The following is a 23405-nucleotide window of genomic DNA, read 5'->3' as shown; positions in this document are numbered from 1 at the left end:
TCTACAGTGCATAATATCATTAAACGATTCAAGGAATCTTGAGGAATTTCAGTGCGTAAAGGCCAAGGGAGCAAGCTTAAGCTGAACGCCTGTGATCTTCCATCCCTCAGACGGCACTGCATCAAGAACCACCACTCAACAATAGCTGATATAACCACATGGGTGAGGGATTACTTTGGCAAACCTTTGTCAAGCACTACAATACAGAGTTACATGCACAAATGCTACTTAAAACTTTAGTGTGCAGAAAAGAAGCCTTATGTTAACCATGTCCAGAAGCGACATCGACTTCTCTGGGCTTGGAGGCATCTAGGATGGACCATCACACAGTGGAAACGTGTATTGTGGTCAGATGAATCAGCATTCCAGGTCCTTTTTTGGAAAAAACGGACGCCGTGTGCTCCGGACCAAAGACGAAAAGAACCATCCAGACTGTTATCAGCGACAAGTCCAAAAGCCAGGGTCTGTCATGGTATGGGGCTGTGTCAGTGCCCTTGGTAAAGGTCATTTACACTTCTGTGATGGCAGCATTAATGCAGAAAAGTACACTGAGATCCTAGAGCACCATGTGCTGCTTTCAAGACGTCATCTTTTCCAAGGACGTTCATGCATTTTTCAACAAGACGATGCAAAACCACATGCTGCACACATTACAAAGGCATGGCTGTGGAAGAAGAGGGTACGGGTACTGGACTGTCCTGCCTGCAGTCCTGACCTGTCCCCAATAGAGAATGTGTGGAGAATTGTGAAATGAAAAATGTGACAACGACGACCCCGTACTGTTGCACACCTTAAGACGTGTTTGCAGGAATAATGAGACAAAATAAAAGCTGAAACACTAAATCACTTGGTATCCTTGGTGCCAGAACGTCTTTTAAGTGTGGTGAAAAGGAACGGCAACATTACAAAGTGGTAAATGCTTTACTGTCCCAACTTTTTTTGGAATGTGTTTCAGGGCTGAAATGCAGGAATGGATGTTTATTAATAAATGAAATGAAGCTGACCAGACCTTTGGGCTTTCACTTAATATAACTTTGATAATTAGCTTGTATTGTTGTAATAGTGAATGCCGAATGTCTCTTTCTCTCTTTCGGGTGACGCAGGACATGTCATGTCTAAACAGAGACACCTCCAAAGTGATCTTAGTGGACTGCAAGCGAGAGGCCTTCAGCCTCCAGCCCTTCAACGGCGTAGCTCTGTGCAAATGGGACGGCAACTCGGAGGACCGCACGCTTTATGACTTGGCTGCTTTTCTCAAGAGTAAGTCCTTGTTGCGTCTGTGTAGGGTGCGGAGATTGTTGTAGGGTTGTCGAATTTTAAATAACCGAAGCTTGACGATTGTCTGTGCAGCGATCGCACTTAGCGGCGTGGAGGACGTTCGTAGCGTGCTGGAGAATTACGCCCACGAGGACGACCCCATCGAAGCCTTTAAGAGGAGACAAGCGCAGCTCGCAATGGTACTTATTATTGTTATTACAATGAATACTTTATAGTGCTACATGACGTGAAACTATCAATATTATATACACTGATCAGCCATAACATTAAAACCACCTCCTTGTTTCTACACTCACTGTTCATTTTATCAGCTCCACTTACCATATAGAAGCACTTTGTAGTTCTACAATTACTGACTGTAGTCCATCTGTTTCTCTACATACCTTTTTAGCCCCCTTTCACCCTGTTTTTCAGTGGTCAGGACCACCACAGAGCAGGTATTATTTAGGTGGTGGATCATTCTCAGCACTGCAGTGACAATGACATGGTGGTGGTGTGTTAGTGTGTGTTGTGCTGGTATGAGTGGAGTCCACTCACTGTCCACTCTATTAGACACTCCTACCTAGTTGGTTCACCTTGTAGATGTAAAGTCAGAGACGATCGCTCATCTATTGCTGCTGTTTGAGTTAATCATCTTCTAGACCTTCATCAGTCATCACAGGACGCTGCCCATGGGGCGCTGTTGGCTGGGTTTTTTTGGTTGGTGGACTATTCTCAGTCCAGCAGTGACAGTGAGGTGTTTAAAATCTCCAGCAGCGCTGCTGTGTCTGATCCACTCATACCAGCACAACACACACTAACACACCACCACCATGTCAGTGTCACTGCAGTGCTAAGAATGATCCACCACCTAAATAATACCTGCTCTGTGGTGGTCCTTGGAGAGTCGTGACCATTGAAGAACAGCATGAAAGGGGGCTAACAAAGCATGCCAAGAAACAGATGGACTACAGTCAGTAATTGTAGAACTACAAAGTGCTTCTATATGGTAAGTGGAGCTGATAAAATGAACAGTGAGTGTAGAAACAAGGAGGTGGTTTTAATGTTATGGCTGATCGGTGTATTTTTATGCTAGGGCTATGGTGGCTCAGTAGATAAGGTACTGGACAAGAAATTGGAAAGCCACTGGTTCAAGCCTGCCTCACCACTTTTAGGTTGCCACTGTTGGACCCTTGAGCAAAACCCTTAACCCTAAATTGGCTGTGTTTAGTCATAATTGTCGCTTCGGGTAAAAACGTCTGATCAATGTAAGATTTAGACCCTTTTATGTTGCAGTTGATGGTTAAGGGCCTTGCTCAAGGGCCCAACAGTAGCAACCTGGCAGGGGTGGGGCTTAAACACTAACCCAGTGACCTTCTGATTACTAGTCTTGTACTTTAACCACTAGGCTACAGCTTGCACACCCATGTGGAAATTTGGAAAATTAGGGCAGTTGTAGCCTAGTGGTTAAGGTACTGCACTAGTAATCAGAAGGTCGCTGGTTCAAGCCCCATGACTGCCAGGTTGCCACTGTTGGGTGTTTTTAGTATGATATTAACTCTGTCCCGTATGTTTGTGTGTTCGCCTGTAGGAGGAGGAACAGAGGCTGTCCGATGTCTCACAGCAGAAGAAACAGGGTTTGTCTTTCGGCTCCATCGCCGGACGCTTCCTGTCCCGCAAGCAGCAGTAGCGATCGCTCTCGCTCAGGCCATCGGTCGTGGTCCACCCCGGGCGGCGACTGGCCGACACGGCGGAACAAGAGTCACTGCAGTGAGTTGTACCTCCGGCTGCATGGGATTGGCTGAAGATTGGTTCCACCGAGCACTACTCCAGAAAGACATTCGGTACCTGCGCGTTGGCGACGGCATACCTCGGACTGAAGGCGCAATCCCACAGCCTGTCGTCACACGATCTCGGCTGTGTTCGTCACTCGTGTCTACAAAGACGTGAACCTTTCCAGTGAACAAAGAACTATGACTTCAAATCTTGGTTTAGCATCTTCAAGCATAATGAGGACTGTGGTCAATAATGTCATTTTAGGAGGTTTGGTAGGTTGTGTGCACTTGCTGCTGGAAAGACTGCGTCCGTGTCCGATCGTAGGTCCGATTCAATGAAGTCATATCCAGTTATAAAATGTCTGTATAATGCAATTGATGTGAATCTCGTAAATGATTCTCAATAAACCCGAAATGACTCTCAATAGTTGGTGTCTTTTTTCATGCTTGTATTTCAGTCAGTATCAGATTTTATACTGCAGTGCTGATAATATACACTACTGTTCACACGCATATGAATTTGAGTGATTCCCATTCTTAATCCATAGGGTTTAATATTATGTCTGCCCACCCTTTGCAGCTATAACAGCTTTAACTCTTTTGGGAAGGCTTTAGGAGTGTGTTTATGGGAATTTTGGACCAATCTTCCAGAAGCGCATTTGTGAGGTCAGACACTGATGTTGGACGAGAAGGCCTGGCTCGCAGTCTCAAGCCCAGACTCGTCCATCGGATTGCCAGATGGAGAAGCGTCACTCCAGAGAACACGTCTCCACTGCTCTAGAGTCCAGGGGCGGCGTGCTTTACACCACTGCATCCGACATTTGCATTACGCTTGGTGCTGTAAGGCTTAGATGCAGCTGCTCGGCCATGGAAACCCATCCCATGAAGCTCTCTACGCGCTGTTCTCGAGCTACTCTGAAGGCCACATGAAGTTTGGAGGTCTGTAGCGATCGACTCTGGAGAAAGTTGGCGACCTCTGCGCACTATGCTCCTCAGCATTTTTTACGTGGCTACCACTTCAAGGCTGAGTTGCTGTCGTTCCCAATCGCTTCCACTTTGTTATAATACCACTGAAAGTGGAGTGTGGAATATTTAGTAGCGAGGAAATGTCACGACTAGACTTGTTGCACAGGTGGCATCCTATCACGGTACCACGCTGGAATTTACTGAGCTCCTGAGAGCGACCCATTCCTTCACTAATGTTTCTTTGTAGAAGCAGTCTGCATGCCTAAGTGCTTGGTTTTATACACCTGTGGCCATGGAAGTGATTGAAACACCTGAATTCAATTATTTGGATGGGTGAGTGAATACTTTTGGCAATATACTCAATATACCCACCTCACAACTTAGAGGAGTTAATGGATCTGCTGCTAACATCTCGGTGCCAGATACCACAGCACACCTTCAGGGGTCTAGTGGAGTCCATGCCTCGGGACCAACACAATATTAGGAAGGTGGTCATAATGTTATGCTTAATCGGTGTATGTGTCTACTAGTACAAAGCAAAGTAGATGTGAATACTGAGCCAAGTTAAATGATCTACAGATTCATTCTGGGTGAGTCTGGTAGTTTCACTGTTATTTATTAGAAATAAAAACAAAGATAAATAAGAATGAACATTCTCCCTGTGAATTTGCAAGTAAAGCTATGAAGCTAAGTGTGTATTTCATAAGAAGGAGTGAGTGGGTGTAGTGGGAAACTTAACAGCCTTGCTGTCTGTCTTCATGCTATTAAGTAATCTGTTACTATTTTAGACATGATTTATTATCTTATTAATAGGAAGTTGGAAAGATGCCCACATTCTTTCGGTTCCTGTAAGAGTGTTGTGACTGTTTTCTATTGAGATGTCAGAGTGTGAGGCCTGCAACACATTAAAAAAAAAGTTTCACCTTTTCACCACACTTAAAAGACGTTTTGGCACCGAGGATACCAAGTGATTTAGTGTTTCAGCTTTTATTTTGTCCCATTCTTCCTGCAAACACGTCTTAAGATGTGCAACAGTACGGGGTCGTCTGTTGCATTTTTCATTTCAAAATTCTCCACACATTCTCTATTGGGGACAGGTCAGGACTGCAGGCAGGCCAGTCCAGTACCCGTACCCTCTTCTCTGTGCAGCATGTGGTTTTGCATTGTCTTGTTGAAAAATGCATGGACGTCCCTGGAAAAGATGACATCTTAAAGGCAGCACATGTTGCTCGAAGATCTCAATGTACTTTTCTGCATTAATGCTGCCATCACAGGAGTGTAAATGATCTTTGCCAAGGGCACTGACACAGCCCCATACCATGACAGACCCTGACTTTTGGACATGTCACTGATAACAGTCTGGATGGTCCTTTTTGTCTTTGGTCTGGAGCACACGGCGTCCATTTGTTCCAAAAAAGACCTGGAATGCTGAAACATCTGACCACAATAATTTCCAGTGTGTGATGGTCCATCCTAGATGCCTCAGAGCCCAGAGAAGTCGACGCCGCTTCTGGACGTGGTTAACATAAGGCTTCTTTTTTTGCACAGTAAAGTTTTAAGTAGCATTCGTGCATGTAACTCTGTATTGTAGTGCTTGACAAAAGTTTGCCAAAGTAATCCCTCACCCATGTGGTTATATCAGCTATTGTTGAGTGGTGGTTCTTGATGCAGTGCCGTCTGGGGGATCGAAGATCACGGGTGTTCAGCTTCAGCTTGTGCCCTTGGCCTTTACGCACTAAAATTCCTCCAGATTACATGAATCATTTAATGATATTATGCACTGTAGAGGGAGAAATATGCAAATCCCTTCCAATCTTTCTTTGAGGTACATTGTTTTTAATCATTTCAATCATTTTCTTACACATTTGTTGACAGACTGGAGATCCTCTGGTCATCTTTGCTCATCAAAGACTCGGCCTTTCCTGGATGCTGCTTTTGTACCAAACCATGATTACAATCACCTGTTTGGAATCACATCATTATTTAGTTTTTTCACCTCATTACTAGAGCTAAATTGCCCCCATCCCAACTCTTTTTGGAATGTGTTGCAGGACTGAAATGCAGGAATGGAGGTATATTAACAAATGAAATGAAGTTGAGCAGACAAAACACTTCTGCTAAAAAACTGGAACTAAACATATTCAGCTATGTTTACTTGACATGTGGGATGTGGGAGGGTATGCTTCCCTCACTCGATTTGACATGCACCCCAGGATAATAAACTTGTGTAAATAGCAGTTTGACAGCAAAATAATAAGAGTGCAGACATGGTACTGGATTGTACAGATACTGAGATGGCTGAGTCAGTAAAACTTTAACCATGGTTGGAATTACATGGGGGATTGGGGATAGGGGGGTTCTGACCCTCCTAGTTAATGCCTGTACCCTTCAAAAAATTAGGATGGTCATTAGTTAGCTAAAGTTCAGACAGAACTTAGAAACTAGCTGATATTAGGATTGATCAATATAGAGTTGATACAACTTAAACACTTAAATGTAGACGTGCCCAGTAATGGGAGTAAAGGCAGGCAGACGAGATTAGAAATGGTATGGCCAACATTAGGGGTGTCTAAATTGTAAATGGAATGTGTGTGTCTAACAGAGTGGACAGTGAGAGGACACGGTATTTAAAACCTCCAGCAGCGCTGCTGTGTCTGATCCACTCATACCAGCACAACACACACTAACACACCACCACCATGTCAGTATCACTGCAGTGCTGGTGGTCCTGTGGGGGTGCTGACCATTGAAGAACAGGGTGAAAGCAGGTTACAAAAGTATGTAGAGAAACAGATGGGCTACAGTCAGTAATTGTAGAACTACAAAGTGCTTAAATATGGTGGCTCATGATGTACCAACACTAGCTAAAACGCATACACAATAACAGCCAATATGAACACATTATATAGTTTTCTACTTGAAATGTGTTATGATTCTGCATCTAAATGAAATGGCATGATTTAGATGATGGTTGCACAGTAAGTTTGGTATGTTCTCTTCATGTCCATGTAGGTTCTTTTTACTGTTCAAAACCATGCAATAGGTGGATTATCTGCCCAGCACTGGATTGCTATCCTGTCTGTTGTGTATTTCTGCCCTAGATAACCCTTACTTATTCGAAGTAATATTTAATATATAATTTTAGTAGAACATAATTTTGCTATTTGTAGTGCCAAGTTTTTAAATTAAGTCATTGAATTTACATGATTAATCCTGCACTAATGCCATTTGGCTGCACTTTCAGTAACCTCTACTCCATTTCTCACAAATACCTTTCCGACAGAGATTAATGATTCACTTTTGCACGTTAAGAACAATACTAATACAGTAGTTTGCTGAAGAATCAGGATAAAGGTGTGGTTAATACAGTGTCCAAATGCAAATATTATTGCTTTTCATGCAACATACATTTCAAAGAACGCATTTTCAGCTAAAGGCCCAAGTCAAATAAATACAAATTATGCAGTGTCTGTCCCTTAGTTTAACTCTACATGTTCAAGAGTGTGAATAATGATGAAAATAAAAATTAACTTTCGTATTTTTAGGGTACCACAGCAGATCTGGTCAAGACACCAGACTTTTACGCTGAGTGCCCTTACTGTCGCAGCCCTCCTATATGGAACCAACACACTGAGAAGTGTACCTTCAAATGGCTAGGTTGACATGGCTAGTGCAGACAGCCAACTGGCCAATAGCACAGCTGAGATTTGAACCCCAGTCTACTTCAGTACTGAAATGTAAATGTTTACTGCTACAAAACGAGTGTCCAATAATAATTCACTAAGAAATATTCGCTGTTTTAACTTTGTCTTTATTAGGGTCAACTGGAATTAGGGCAGAAATACACCCTCATGGGCAGTATGGTTGTTGTTTTTTTAGCATTATCACAACATATTTTAGTTTTCAGATTTTTAAAATGTACAATAAAATATTTCTTAATTATTGTATTGTTTAAACCATATTTCTGTCTGAGATCCTTCAGTAAAAGGGAAAAAATAAGCAAACAAATGAGATTTGTTATCATCCATTTAAAAAATCTTTATTGCTTGTGGTCCAGTAGTGATCTGTTTAATTTATGAACTTTTTAGACTTTGACATGACACTTGCATATACACATACGTACAGTGACACCTTGTAACTCAACGTTTCCCTTAAACTCAATGTGTGTGCGGTAAAACGTCATCGAAGTGCGAATACAAGAAGAATCTGCATTTGTGTGGAATAACCGTCAAATTAACTCTAAAAGCTCCACATGTATCTGTGTTCAGCTGGATTTTTCTTCTGTTTCACTTTTAAACTTGTTTTATAGCTCGGGGTGCTGAGAAATTGTAAGAATCAGCTTTTCTGAGAGAGTCTAAAATGCTTATTGTTAAAAAAAACCTTATTGTGACTTAATATATTAAAAGAATTACATAGAAACACTAAACCTCTCTTAATTATTACTGCTCAAAAGTTCTCTCCACTAATTAAGAAGCATAAGAAAACAATGAAGAAATAAAGGTAGATAGATATCCTTTATTTGTCATATATACATATAGAGTACAATGAAATTCTTTCGTCACATATCCCAGCTTGTTTGGAAGCTGGGGTCAGAGCACAGGGTCAGCCATCGTACGGTGCCCCTGGAGCAGACAGGGTTAAGGGCCTTGCCCAAGGACCCAACAGTGGCTGCATAGTAGTGCCTGGATTTGGACCGCCAATCTTCCGGTTGATAGCCCAAAGCTCTACCCACTAGGCTACCACTGTCCGAAGGTACAGTACAGGTTTGATTTTTAAGTGTTTTTTAATTGTATTTTAGTGTTTTTTTATATTATATTTGTGTTATTTTCAGTGCATAAGTAGCAAACAGATGCATACATCCTTATAGGAAAAAATACCTTAAAACTCAACACCTTTTAAACTCAACACCACTGTATATATAAATATATAAATGGACGAGCCACCACATTGTCATATATGTATAAGGCACATAAGCATTAGTGTTTTTAATGCTTAAATGTATGTTTCAGCAATCAGTTGGTGGTGTTTTGTACAAACATAGTATTCTAATCATCTGATCAGTATGAATTAACCATTTCTGTCATAACATAGCATAGTAAAGAACTTCTATTGGAGATGTTTCCATCAGCATTGTTCAGATCTCCCCTGCCAACACCTTGTGATTGTAGAGATTCGACACGATTGTTATTTGCTGCCCTGTTATTTTACTCGTAATATGCACTGGAGGTCGAGCCCTGACCCCCTCATGATCACTTGCTGAGGGGTTAGGGTTTATTTTGTGTGTGAATGTGCTGAATAATAAGTGATAGAATGGTTAGGTGTTAAACTTTTGTTTTGGTTCTGACGCCTCAGAGCTCGACAGACGGTCACGTGCCGCCATGCCCTCGAGACACAGTTCACTTCACACGCGCGCACCTGAGCGCGTGCACATATCACCTCAGTGTAAACACACGCTGGGATCTCAGTTTTAAATCGTATAGAACTAAAATACGACTTTATTGCTCTAAAATAAAACTCTTAAAGCACCAGTTTTTTGCTTTTCCGTCTTATTTAACGTTTTCAGATTAAAATTATAATTATTGTATAGACAGCTTTGAGCAGCTCTCAGTCATATATTTGTATTATTTTTTTTACATATTCATATCTGACAGGTGATTAGTTTTATTTATTTATTTACTTATTAAGAGAGACTCAATTAATACTTAATATTTCAGTATGCATTGTGAAATTATTTTGTTTAATATGTATTTATCAGTACAAAATATTATATACATTTTTACCACACCAATCAGTGCTGCTACAATATTGTATTTCTTTTATGGGTTATATTCATGTCAGTTCTGTTTAATTTATATGATTGCTTAAGAACAAATATGAGTGAATAGTGCAAATAAAATAATGCATCAATTTTACTTAACTTTTCATTCAACTCATTTAAATTTATAGTTCATTTCAATATGGACTGTTTGTTTGTTTGTTTATTAGGATTTTAACGTCATGGACAATTTACTATCTCCAATTCACCTCACTTGCATGTTTTTGGACTGTGGGAGGAAACCCATGCAGACACGGGGAGAACATGCAAACTCCACAGAGAAAGGACCCTGACCGCCCCACCTGGGGATCGAACCCAGGACCTTCTTGCTGTGAGGTGACAGTGCTACTAGACTTACTGTTGTAAAGCTGAATTTCATATACTGTGGATTTAGAAAGTATTCACACCCATTGATCTTTTGCACACTTTGTTTTGTGGACTTGATTTAACTGGATATAATCATCATGTTTACCCATCACTCTACATGTAATCAATCATAATGACTAAATAAAACATGCAACATGTCTGCTTGAATTAAAATTTGGGGTCAATTTGTGGGAACTGAATTGATTGGACATACTTTGGAAATAATTTGACTTGTTAATTATGGTTGGCACAAAATTGAACTGTTTAGTCAAAATGGGCATCTGGGCATGAGAGGCCTTGGTCAGGGAGGTAAGAAAGAACCCAATGATTTTAAACGTCCTGTGCAGAAGTAAGAGAACCTGTTGCAGGCCTTTGGATGAGTGGCAAAGGAGAATATGACATCCAACTAGCTTGCAAGATAAGAATGAAGTATCTGGTGTACAAGAAATTTCTTTTGGTGCTGGTGTCAACATATAAACATATAATTAAATAATAGTAAGTTGTACTATATATAAACATAGAATAAAAAAATATAACAGCAACAACAAAAGTATAGCATCCGATGAAGTGTTAGTAGTACAATAAGGTCTCATGAAATGATTTTTTGGGCTGTTTTGAAATCATGTGATGCTCAGTGGCAGGTAGACTGGTAAAAATGCACTGATGCCAAATGCAAAAACATCCTGCCAGAGCACAAACAAATTCAGATTGGGACAATAGTTCATCTTACATCATCGACCTGAAGTAAAGTCCATGAGCGGACCAGCCAAATCCCAGACTTAAAACTCATCAAAACGTCATTGTTCACAGATGCTCGCCTTCCAGTCTGAAAGAATTTGAGAGGATCTGCCACAAAGAATGGAATAAATCTAGCTTGTAGAGATGTATCCAAGAAGACTTGCATCTGTAATTGCAGCTTGAAGGACATGGGTATGACTGCTGCTGTAAATAAGATAAATAAATAATTGAAACATGTTTTACTTTGTCATTTTGGGAGCTTAGGTGTACATTGGTGAGTAAAATGTCAGTTATATCCATTTAAAATCAAACAAACTAGACAAAAACGTGTTCAAAAAGCCAAAGTTTAAATAGCTTTTGAATCCAGAATGGTACTAAAACCCTCAAAATAAATACTCAAAAAAAATGTGGCTTAACCTGGGTCAAAACACCCAGGTTAACCTGTGCAAAAGGCAATGTGCTGCTATAACTGCTGGCCAAATGCTTATGAAGGTGTGAACAAACGGCATGTGCCGTACTGGCAGCTCGGGTCTGTGTGTGTGGGAACCAGTGTGTCCCAGCGTCTCTTCTGACACCTAGACAGATTCTCACCTTCTGCCATGCTTCACACCTTCTCAAAAGCCAAAGTGTGCCTTTCCGCCTCTCTTGCTTTTGATCCTCACACCCATACAGACACACGCCGTCTGCACAAAGCGTTTACGCCTTTTGCGCACCTGGGCACGTGGATGGATGATCAGGGGGGGATTTAAAGCACAAATAAAGAAAGGGAAAATTATGCATATGTGCATGTTTTACCCCCCCCCCCCCCTCTCCCAATTCGAGTTATTAATTCCTTAGGTTACAGTTTCTTTGGGTTTATCGATCATGCAAGTTTATCGATCATTACCTGCGTCTGCAAACAGGCGCAAAAACGCGTGCGCCTTCGATTACACCAGATGGTTATTGATTGCTTTAATTAATGCCTTTTTTCTCAGTCACGTGACCTTTCCGGTCGGGCACACAGTGCGCGTCTGTCTGCCCGGGTACATCAATCCCATATGAGCTCAATTAACGAGACACAAAACTCGTTGCTGTAGATCCATAATGCATTCAAAATACATTAATCTTTAATCAAGACATCCTTTCTAGGTCGAATTACCCATATAAAAAGTTTACCACAATGGTTTATGGTAATCATTTTGCTTACATCTTGACTATACACCATGGTTATCATGGTGATCAAAATGTATGATATTACCAGGGTTTTGGTTTAGTGCTTTAAATTAGCAATGGGAAACACTTTCTTAAACCATAGTACCAAGATGGTTTATGGTCTGTAGACGCATGTACTTTGCTTTAAGTTACATTTGCTGTATTTTATACTGTAACCTAAATAATTATTGCATTACAATACAAATCTGTTATGTGTAATGTGTTGCATTAAAAGTGTATTCCATTTGGAAATTATAGTCTTTCGTAATATTTCAAAAATCTGCAGTAATTTACATTATTGCAATGTTTACAATGTTATTAAATAGTGTAACTTTTGGTGTTTTATAAATTCCAGGGTGACTAACGGTGTTTGTTTAGCAGAAATAATATGTAAATTTATAAATAGATCATTTGAAACTCCTTTGCAGCAGGCTTATGCACTTCATTAAAAATCTAATTGGATATCAGAGGTTTGCAGAAAACTATACATACCCTACTGTTTAATTATTATCATTAATATTAATAATGATAATAATGACAATAATAATAATAATAATAATAATGATGATGATGATAATAATGATAATAATAATAACAATGATGATGATAATAATAATAATAATGATAATATTAATATTAATAATAATAATGATCATATTAATATTAATAATGATAATAATAATAACAATGATGATGATAATAATAACGATAATAATAATAACAATGATGATGATAATAATAACAATGATGATAATAATAATATTAATAATAATAACTTTTGTGAAGTCATCAAAAATACTAATAAATGATTTATATAAAATGCTACTATACTAACAATTCCAACAAACAAATAGATTGTTATTTTTTATTCTATATGTCAATTTTTTATTCATAAAGTAAAGTTTTTAGACTCCAGGCCAACATTACCCTTGCATTCTTGTTTTAAGTGGAATTGAAATGGATCTCTTCTGCAATCTTTAAAACGTATCCAAATAAATAAAAACATTAGGTTTAGGGTTGTGATGTAGGTTGATTGGCTTTCCTTTGTGTGTGCCACCCCAATATATATAATAATTTAATAATTGCTAATTTAAAATTCAATAAAAAAAACCTACTATATAGTTTGACTCCGTCCCCCAGCACCCCCCCCCCCCCCCCCCCCACCCCTCCCCCGTGGCGTAGGCGAAGTGTGCCGGCGACGGCACGCGCTGCGCTCATTACAATAACAATAACAAGCAACAGTTTGGAAAGCTGATCAATGTCCATTCTCATCCAGCATCCAAACTTTACTGAGGTGTGACTTTTATCTACATATCCCGTGTGTTATTTCAGCTAAATTCATGCGTTTACTCAGCCTACACGTTCTGGCATTGCCTGTTTACCTGATAATTGGTGAGCAGATTAAGGGGCTGGTAGATTTTTCGCTCTGCTGACTTTCTACAAACGTTTCTGTTTACCTGTAATCGAGTAACAACGGTTGGTGTTGTCATGGCAGCATATGGCACACAAGTACACGGGTCAGTTAGGGGTAAGAGCCCCTGTCACCCAAACTTTGGTATTTATTTTGCACTTACATAGATTTTAAACAATTTAATGTACGTTACTATGTGGTGCGCACCAGTTACTATGTGGTGCGCACCAGATAAGAGAGCACTTTCTTGCACTTGGGTCAGCACCTTGCACTTATACTCTATCTGAATGGATATTGGCGAGTTTATTGAACTTTATTTACAGCTAGGTCTCAAATATAAAGACATAACATTTATTCTTGCTTGTCTTCATGCATATATTATCACGAAGAGACGCATAGTATCTGGTGCGCACCACTTAGTATCTGGTGCACCACCTATCTTAGTAAAAAATACACACGTCACTTCAGGGGCTCCATATTAAAGAACCAGTTAGGCTTAATTGCAGCCCACTTCTACATTTAGAGCAATACTAATAATGCACTGAGACTAATTAAGGTGCGTGTTGGTGGAGAATAAGTCAGCATCTTGCAGTTATACTCTATCTGAATGGATATTGGCGAGTTTATTGAACCTTATTTTCAGCTAGGTCTCAAATATAAAGACATAACATTTATTCTTGCTATTCTTCATGGATATATTATCACGGACAGACAGCAATTTAGTAACTACAGCAACTTAGTATCTGGTGCGCACCACTTAGTAAAGACATAACATTTATTCTTGCTATTCTTCATGGATATATTATCACGGAGAGACAGCAACTTAGTATCTGGTGCGCACCACTTAGTAAAGACGTAACATTTATTCTTGCTATTCTTAATGGCTATATTATCACTGAGAGACACATAGTATCTGGTGCGCACCACTTTTTCGCCTAAAACATCAAAATACACACGTGTCCTTTCAGGGGTTCCATATTAAAGAACCAGTTAGGCTTAATTGCAGGTCACTTCTACATTTAGACCAGTGCACTAATAATGCACCGAGACTAATTAAGGTGTTCATTAAGTAAAAGTGGTGAGAAGGTGGTGCGTGTTGGTGGAGAATAAGGGTTGGGGGCGCACAAAGTCTTGCCAGGTGCTGGATTAACATACAGCTGTGATCAGTACAGTCTCCCCACACACGCCAAAAGCAATTATATGTAATCTTAGGCACCCCCCCCCCCCTCCTCCCAAACTGATCCTTGTCCCCCCTTCCTGAGGCCTACAGTGTAACCCAAGCGAACAAAAGAAGGCCGGATCTGTAAGGGGACAATAAACGGCGGCTCTGTGACGCTCGCCGGTTTAACGACTCACACGCGCCGGAACAATGGCACACGTTAGGGCTGAATTAAATGGGGCGAATGCGAACAACCTTTTCTCCTCTACAGTCCTCTCCCCCAGGCACAGGGGACTTAAGAACATGCATATGAAAAGCCCTGGCACGCGGCGACCAGGACAGTAAAAACAAGGACAAAATGAGACGAGAAAAACTTTCACATTCTGGACTTTCAGACCACAGAATCAGATTTTAATAAATTAATCATTATTAGTTATTTTTCATGCAGTGCAATATGGGTAAAGAGTTTTACCATCACTAAATAGTGAAATCCAACACAATACTATGCATAGGGACACACACACACACACACACACAAGTATGTATTTATGCATGCATGTGTATATATAAACTAAACCATGTTTATTATATAAAGTTATAACACAAATTTCAATTAAGTACATTCAAATTCAAGATAACACCTTTATACCCTGTACACAAGCAAATCTTTTGATCTTTTAATACTAAAAACACATCTTTCCTAAATAAATGAATGAATAAAAAGACACACTAATAAGAACGTTATTACATAAAATTCTAATTATTATTTATTTGTAATGCATTGCAATATGGGTACAATCCAATACAAAACTATGCATAGGGACACACACACACACACACATACGTATGTATGTATTGATGCATGCATGTGTGTATATATAACCTAAAACATGTTTATTATATAAAGTATAAATACATTCCTATTATAAAAACACCTGTATACCCTTTACACAAGCAAATCTTTTTTGTTTTAATACTAAAAACACATCTCTCTTAAATAAATAAATAAAAAGACGCACTTATAAGAACACTTATTATTTATTTGCAATATGGGTACAAAGTCATCACTAAATAGTGAATTTAATACAAAACTATGCATAGGGACACACACATATACATACGTATGTATGCATAGATGCATGCATGTGTATATATAAACTAAAATATGTTTATTATATAAAGTATATATAAATTATATACCTTGTACACAAGCAAATCCTTTTTCTCGTAATACTAAAAACACATGTCTATAAAATCAATCAATAAATAAATAAATAAATAAAAAGACACACTAATAAGAACATCACTAAAGAGTGAAATCTAATACAAACCATGCGTAAGGGGAAACATACATACGTATGTATGTAATTATGCATGCATGTGTATATATAAACTAAATATGTTTATTATATAAAGTATATATAAATTATATACCCTGTACACAAGCAAATCTTTTTTCTTTTAATACTAAAAACACATGTCTATAAAATAAATAAATAAATAAATACAAAGACACACTAATAAGAACATCACTAAAGAGTGAAATCTAATACAAACCATGCATGGGGGAAACACACACATGCGTGTATATACTGTACATTTATGCATGTGTATATATAAACTAAAATATGATTATATACCCTGTACACAAGCAAAAACACATCTCTATAAAATAAATAAATAAAAAGACGCACTAATAAGAACATTATAAGAAAATGTTGCTTTTTTGCACCATATCTGTGCGCCTTTACTCAATAACAGTGTTTTTATTAAACTACTCGTGCTCTAAAAATCCTCCCAAAAGCACATTCAATTCTTCCACTTATTTTGCATTTTACAGCAACTTTGGTTTTAATTGCTGGTCAATAAAACGCGCAGTGTTATTAATAAGCTCCGCCCACCGGCTCCGGGCTTATAAAGTCGCGCTTCCAGTCAGTGCGGTTAAACTGAAACATAGGTCCAAAGTGCAAGTAAGTAGGGAAGGACGGAGCTCAGAGATTTTCTAGTTTCTCATTTTGAGCTTCTTATAGGATCAGGATTATTATTTAGATTTATATTATTAGGCTAAACATAACTGACTTATTTTTTCCATTGGAAATCAAGAATCGTGTTCGATTGGATATCTGTTCCCGTCTGCGTTTGCAGACCATGACGAAAATGGCTCGTTTCTTATCAACGTGCATATTCCTGTTAATAGCGTCGGAGCTGGTAGGTAACGCGCTCGTTGTCTGACTTGTGAGCGAGCTTGTGTGGACGCGCTCGCGTGTGGACGCGCTTTATTCACGCGCTCTGTTTTCCTCAGGTCGACTCGTCCGGAGTGTTCGAACTTAAAGTGCACTCGTTCACCAGCTCGCAGAGTGTGTGTCAAAGTGGGCAGGAGTGTCGGATCTTCTTTCGTGTGTGTTTGAAACACGCACAGGATGTGATTCTGCCCGAACCGCCGTGCACGTACGGGGCAGGACTGTCTGAAATCGTCGGGGCCGAGCAGAACTCCATCTCCGGGAGCGCGCCCATCCGAGTGCCCTTCGGCTTCAAGTGGCCGGTGAGTTATGATTCAATGATTCAATGATTCAATGATTCAATTCAGTGTACCTTATTATAAGGTACTGTCCTCCCACAGTCTAAAGGCATGCAATCAGTCTAATTGGAGATACAAAATTACCCATCACTGTGTTTGCACTGTGTTAATCTTGATTAATGAGTTACATGATGTTAAAATCCTAATATAAATAAATATATAATTCTTTTTATTGCTTATCCACAGGGAACATTTTCATTGATCATTGAAGCATGGAATGCTGAATCCTCATCCAACCAGTCCACAGGTAAACCCTCATCCTGCACATACTTACAACTTAAACCCATCGACCTAAACTCCAGCCCTAAAGGACGACCGAATGACCGTTTGTTTGACGTATTTCAGAAAACCAGAACGATCTGATCAGCCGCTTGGCCTCCAAAAGAAGCTTGGCAGTTGGGGAGAACTCCTCTCAGCATGAACTACTGGAGCAGACCGAACTGCGATACTCCTATCACGTACTGTGCGACGAGTTATACTACGGCGAGAGCTGCTCCGACTACTGCCGGCCACGGGACGACACCTTCGGCCACTACAGCTGCGACTCCTCGGGCCAGAGGATCTGCAATGCCGGATGGAAGGGCAAATACTGCGCAGAACGTAAGTGTCTCTGGCTTGCATGTAAAAAAAAAAAACAATGTGTGGTGCTTAGTTTAGTACTTAACAAATACTTGATAGGTCTAGGGACAAGCGAATGCTCGTTCTAATCTCCCTCTTTCTCTCTCTCTGTTCTAACAGCCATCTGCCTGCCTGGCTGCAGCGACGAGCACGGTTACTGTGAGACCCCCGGTGAGTGCAAGTGTCGCTCGGGGTGGCAGGGCCCCCTCTGTGACGAGTGCCAGCACCATCCCGGATGTGTCAATGGGATATGCAACCAGCCATGGCAGTGCATCTGCAAGGAAGGCTGGGGTGGCCTGTATTGCGACCAGGATTTAAACTACTGTACTAACCACAAGCCCTGCAAGAATGGTGCCACATGCACCAACACGGGCCAAGGGAGCTATACCTGTACCTGCAAGCCTGGCTTCAGCGGCACCAAGTGTGAAATCGAGATCAACGAGTGTGACAGCAATCCGTGCAAGAATGGGGGCAGCTGCAATGTATGTTCTAATATTTAATCTCTACGTATTGTTTACTTTAGACACGCACCGTGTGTTTTGCCCCTCAGGAGCCAGATTGATTATAATTTATCCTCTTTCCTTTTCCTTGAAGGACCTGCTGAACGACTACTCGTGCACATGCCCTCAGGGCTTCTATGGCAAGAACTGCGAAGTGAGTGCCATGACCTGTGCTGATGGTCCATGCTTCAATGGAGGAACCTGCATGGAGTCTACAACCGGGAGCTACTCCTGCCGTTGCCCGCCTGGTTACATGGGCCTCAACTGTGAGAAGAAAATTGACCGGTGCAGCAGCGACCCCTGTGCTAATGGTAAGCAAAAACCCATTATAACTTAAACACATTAGCTACCATCATCTTTTGCCTGAGAAGCAACTCACTGTCTTAAAGCTCTGCTTTGTTTTGAGATGCATCTATTCAGCCACAGCAAGAATGTGGTTAGGTTATGATAGGAAAGATGCCAGTTGAACTTTCACACTGATATAAAAGGCAAGATAAAGCTGTTTTGATAAGCAGTGAAAAAATCTGCACCCTCCTCCCAGTGGCCTATTTATTTGAATGTACTCAAATTCCTTAATACCATCATATTTTGAATTTTTCAGTCCCGTCAACAGCACGCAAACCTTTGCTAAGATTTAATGTAGAGTAGCCTAAGATTGCATTTAATGTCATTGTACCTGGCAACAATCTTCAGTCCTTAACCTTTTGTCTTATCTCTTTTTTAAAGGTGGCCATTGCCTCGACCTGGGTCACACTCTCATGTGCCGATGCCGCCCTGGATTCAAAGGCCCTCGCTGCGAGATCAACATCGACGAGTGTGCCCGCAACCCATGCCGCAATGCTGGAACCTGCGTTGATGGAATCAACGATTACACCTGCAAGTGCACGTTGGGCTTCACGGGCAAGGACTGCGGCGTTCGTTCCGATGCCTGCGGCCTCTCTCCCTGCAGGAACGGAGGCACCTGCTACACCCACTTCAGCGGCCCCGTGTGTCAGTGTCCGCCGGGCTTCATGGGCCTGCACTGCCAGTACAGCCAGCCTCCGACTCGGGCGCCTACCTCTCGCCAGACCGAAGGCGTGAGTTTCTCCGCAGCCCTGGCCGTCTCCTTCACCCTGGGTCTGATCACGCTGGCCCTCGTGCTGTGCGCCGCCGTCATCCTGCTTCGTCAGATGAGACGCGGGGCTAAACCCGTGTCCACCTCCGTGCGCAACGACCTGGACTCTATTAACAACCGCAACTCCATGATCTGTAACACTCAGGCCGGCTGCAAGGAGAAGGAGGCGTTTCTTATTCCCGGAGCCCCGTACAAGGTGTCTAACAAGGACGTGGCGCTCAATTCAGGTCTGGAGGACAAGGCCAACAACAAGCAGATGATGGTAGACTACAATCTGGCCAAAGATGAGAAGCTTACGAAGGACAAGCTAGACCTGTAAGCACATTTTTCACTTTTTACTTGCTTTTACCTCTATGCCAGCCAAAATAACAAATTGTACCTACATAGTTGGGTGTATAAAGAGAACTGGATCAGACCTGCTTTGTGTTCTTTTCTTCCAGAAAAAAATCTGAGACCAGTATACTGATTCCTCAGTTGTGCTACCCTAGAGAAGATCTCTATCATCCTGTATACATCATTCCTGAACAAATGGAACCACGTGTATTTGCTACTGAGGTAAGCATCATTTACTTATTTAGTTAAGTGTACCATAAAGCATTTCTTCTTTAGCTTTAAGTATGTTCTTTATTAACAATGAAATCTAACGTCTTGTCTTCTTTTCTCTCATTAGGTTTAACAGTATTGTCAAATCTGGAGCACCTCAATCCCACCCAGGCGTCGCCTGATCATGTTTACAAGTGAAGAGTATATATTATAGTTATGTATATTATTTAATATTTATTAATGCTGCTAAAATGAAAGGACTGCTAAGCAAGACGAGCTGAACGGATGAAATGGGGAGGAATCACCAGCGTTATTTGCACTATTTTTTTAATGCAGATACACACACACACACACACACACACACATATGTATATATATATGTATAGTGCCACCTATATATATATATATATATATATATATATATATATATACAGTGTATCACAAAAGTGAGTACACCCCTCACATTTCTGCAAATATTTCATTATATCTTTTCATGGGACAACACTATAGAAATAAAACTTGGATATAACTTAGAGTAGTCAGTGTACAGCTTGTATAGCAGTGTAGATTTACTGTCTTCTGAAAATAACTCAACACACAGCCATTAATGTCTAAATAGCTGGCAACATAAGTGAGTACACCCCACAGTAAACATGTCCAAATTGTGCCCAAATGTGTCGTTGTCCCTCCCTGGTGTCATGTGTCAAGGTCCCAGGTGTAAATGGGGAGCAGGGCTGTTAAATTTGGTGTTTTGGGTACAATTCTCTCATACTGGCCACTGGATATTCAACATGGCACCTCATGGCAAAGAACTCTCTGAGGATGTGAGAAATAGAATTGTTGCTCTCCACAAAGATGGCCTGGGCTATAAGAAGATTGCTAACACCCTGAAACTGAGCTACAGCATGGTGGCCAAGGTCATACAGCGGTTTTCCAGGACAGGTTTCACTCGGAACAGGCTTCGCCAGGGTCGACCAAAGAAGTTGAGTCCACGGTTTCGGCGTCATATCCAGAGGTTGGCTTTAAAAGATAGACACATGAGTGCTGCCAGCATTGCTGCAGAGGTTGAAGACGTGGGAGGTCAGCCTGTCAGTGCTCAGACCATACGCCGCACACTGCATCAACTCGGTCTGCATGGTCGTCATCCCAGAAGGAAGCTGACGCACAAGAAAGCCCGCAAACAGTTTGCTGAAGACAAGCAGTCCAAGAACATGGATTACTGGAATGCCCTGTGGTCTGACGAGACCAAGATAAACTTGTTTGGCTCAGATGGTGTCCAGCATGTGTGGCGGCGCCCTGGTGAGAAGTACCAAGACAACTGTATCTTGCCTACAGTCAAGCATGGTGGTGGTAGCATCATGGTCTTGGGCTGCATGAGTGTTGCTGGCACTGGGGAGCTGCAGTTCATTGAGGGAAACATGAATTCCAACATGTACTGTGACATTCTGAAACAGAGCATGATCCCCTCCCTTCGAAAACTGGGCCTCATGGCAGTTTTCCAACAGGATAACGACCCCAAACACAACCTCCAAGATGACAACTGCCTTGCTGAGGAAGCTGAAGGTAAAGGTGATGGACTAAATTTTGGACTATTTTCAGAAGACAGTAAATCTACACTGCTATACAAGCTGTACACTGACTACTCTAAGTTATATCCAAGTTTTATTTCTATAGTGTTGTCCCATGAAAAGATATAATGAAATATTTGCAGAAATGTGAGGGGTGTACTCACTTTTGTGATACACTGTATATATATATATATATATATATATATATATATATATTTTATATACATGAACTCTAAAGAAGAGCTAAATCTGAAGCAAGGTCCTTTAATAAAAAAGGCAGGACCTTTTCTCTCCAGATGCCTCTCCAGATGCGTCACTATATACCAAATGAGGCCTTGCATTCAGTCAATCAAATGAAAAGACTTCGTTGAACAATCCAATGGTTTGGATATGCTGTGGATAATGAACTCTTAACGGCGAACAATCAATCGACAGACCAGTTCTGCTGAGATACTGTGAACAGTGGTCATGGGAAATGTGATCTGCAATCGTCGCGTGAGCGGGATCTGTTACACTACACCATATGCCTACGATGAACCCGACTACCAGTGAAAGCTCACGCCAAAACAAGTGCCTGATTGTACCGTTGCAGAATGAAACTGTATTCCTCAGGAACCCTGAATCATTAACCTCATGGGACGTATGAACTATTTAACGGCAACATCTGAGAAATATTCAGGATACAGATTGTTTCCTTTAAGAATTCTTATTTATACTTGTATCAGTCTTCCACTGTCGCTGAGCTATTTCCTACATTCCCTCGACTTAAAGGAAAGTATATTAACCAAGCAGATAGCCCAAATGTCAGGATTTCCTTCTGCATCAGGGTCTTAGGAAGCAAAGGGCATTTTATATGAATATATTTTTGTTTATACCAAATAGAACTTTTCTTATATGCTATTATTATTATTCCTATTAATTTAATGATGCAATGTTGTACAGTCTTTAAGATATCCTATTTAATTTGTAAATAATTTGTATTTATGAACAAAATTGTATACGTCAATGTGCCTATCAAATATAAATATATATATCTATATTTTTTCTAAAATAAATCATAAAATAATTAATGAACCTCGTTTGTTTGCTTGGATTTGTGAACCTCCTTGTTTCTACACTCACTGTCCATTTTATCAGCTCCACTTACTATATAGAAGCGCTTGGTAGTTTTACATTTACTGACTGTAGTCCATCTGTTTCTCTACATAGATTTTTAGCCTGCTTTCACCCTGTTCTTCAATGGTAAGGACCCCCACAGGACCACCACAGAGCAGGTATTATTAGGGTGGTGGATCATTCTCAGCACTGCAGTGACACTGACATGGTGGTGGTGTGTTAGTGTGTGTTGTGCTGGTATGAGTGGATCAGACATGGAGGTCTGTGAGGGCACCATTAATACCACCTTCACACAGTAAGAGAGTGCAGGTGCTAGACTGACCTGAAGCACGATATACGACAACAGAGATCCACTGGTGATCCGCTGGTGATCCATTAATGATCCAGCCATACAACCATTGGCTTGTTCGTGAGCTGGGGTCAGAGCGCAGGGTCAATCTGGAACCGAGCATTTAATACCCCTTTTCCACCAAAAAAAACGTGGTTCTTGAACCGGTTCTGTTTGGGTTTCTCTGAACCTTGGTGTTCTGTAGAGAACCGACGTGCGTTTCCACCAGTTTTTGAGAACCAAGCAGCGTCATCAGCGGTGGGCATTACTTACTAAGAGTTAAGAGAAGTGATATCATGGCGGAGTGTGTGGATTATGTGCGAGCATTTGTGCTGCTGTTACAGATGTTTGTTTTTATGTAA

At 40.7% G+C, this 23405-nt stretch overlaps 2 protein-coding genes across 2 annotated transcripts in view; both read left to right on the top strand.

Moving 5' to 3' along the window:
- The window catches only part of timm50 (translocase of inner mitochondrial membrane 50 homolog (S. cerevisiae)), a 50567-nt gene extending 47110 nt beyond the window's left edge, over window positions 1-3457 (top strand). The window contains exons 9-11 of the mRNA XM_063016633.1: window positions 1104-1260; window positions 1351-1457; window positions 2849-3457. Coding sequence (XP_062872703.1) covers window positions 1104-1260; window positions 1351-1457; window positions 2849-2947 — 363 coding nt within the window. The 3' untranslated portion in view covers window positions 2948-3457. The remainder of the gene's footprint in view (window positions 1-1103; window positions 1261-1350; window positions 1458-2848) is intronic.
- A 4548-nt stretch (window positions 3458-8005) lies between these two features.
- dlc (deltaC) lies at window positions 8006-20424 on the top strand. The gene is made up of 10 exons (XM_063016486.1): window positions 8006-8054; window positions 14098-14120; window positions 16987-17220; window positions 17443-17503; window positions 17602-17856; window positions 17995-18356; window positions 18469-18685; window positions 19101-19803; window positions 19929-20043; window positions 20159-20424. Exons 1-10 carry the CDS (start codon window positions 8006-8008, stop codon window positions 20162-20164), a joined length of 2025 nt encoding a protein of 674 aa, XP_062872556.1. The 3' UTR covers window positions 20165-20424.
- The last annotated feature ends 2981 nt before the right edge of the window (window positions 20425-23405 follow it).

This window comes from Trichomycterus rosablanca, chromosome 20 (genome assembly GCF_030014385.1).
Source record: "Trichomycterus rosablanca isolate fTriRos1 chromosome 20, fTriRos1.hap1, whole genome shotgun sequence".
In the NCBI taxonomy this organism is placed as follows: domain Eukaryota; kingdom Metazoa; phylum Chordata; class Actinopteri; order Siluriformes; family Trichomycteridae; genus Trichomycterus; species Trichomycterus rosablanca.
This window is presented reverse-complemented; position numbering and strand designations above follow the sequence as displayed.

Excerpts from the sequence above, each read along its gene's own strand:
- dlc (XM_063016486.1), top strand. The coding sequence starts at position 8,006 with ATGAGATTTGTTATCATCCATTTAAAAAATCTTTATTGCTTGTGGTCC. Across the intron at positions 18,357-18,468 it reads AGAATGGGGGCAGCTGCAAT|GACCTGCTGAACGACTACTC; the intron begins GTATGTTCTAAT and ends TTTTCCTTGAAG. Across the intron at positions 19,804-19,928 it reads ACGAAGGACAAGCTAGACCT|AAAAAAATCTGAGACCAGTA; the intron begins GTAAGCACATTT and ends CTTTTCTTCCAG.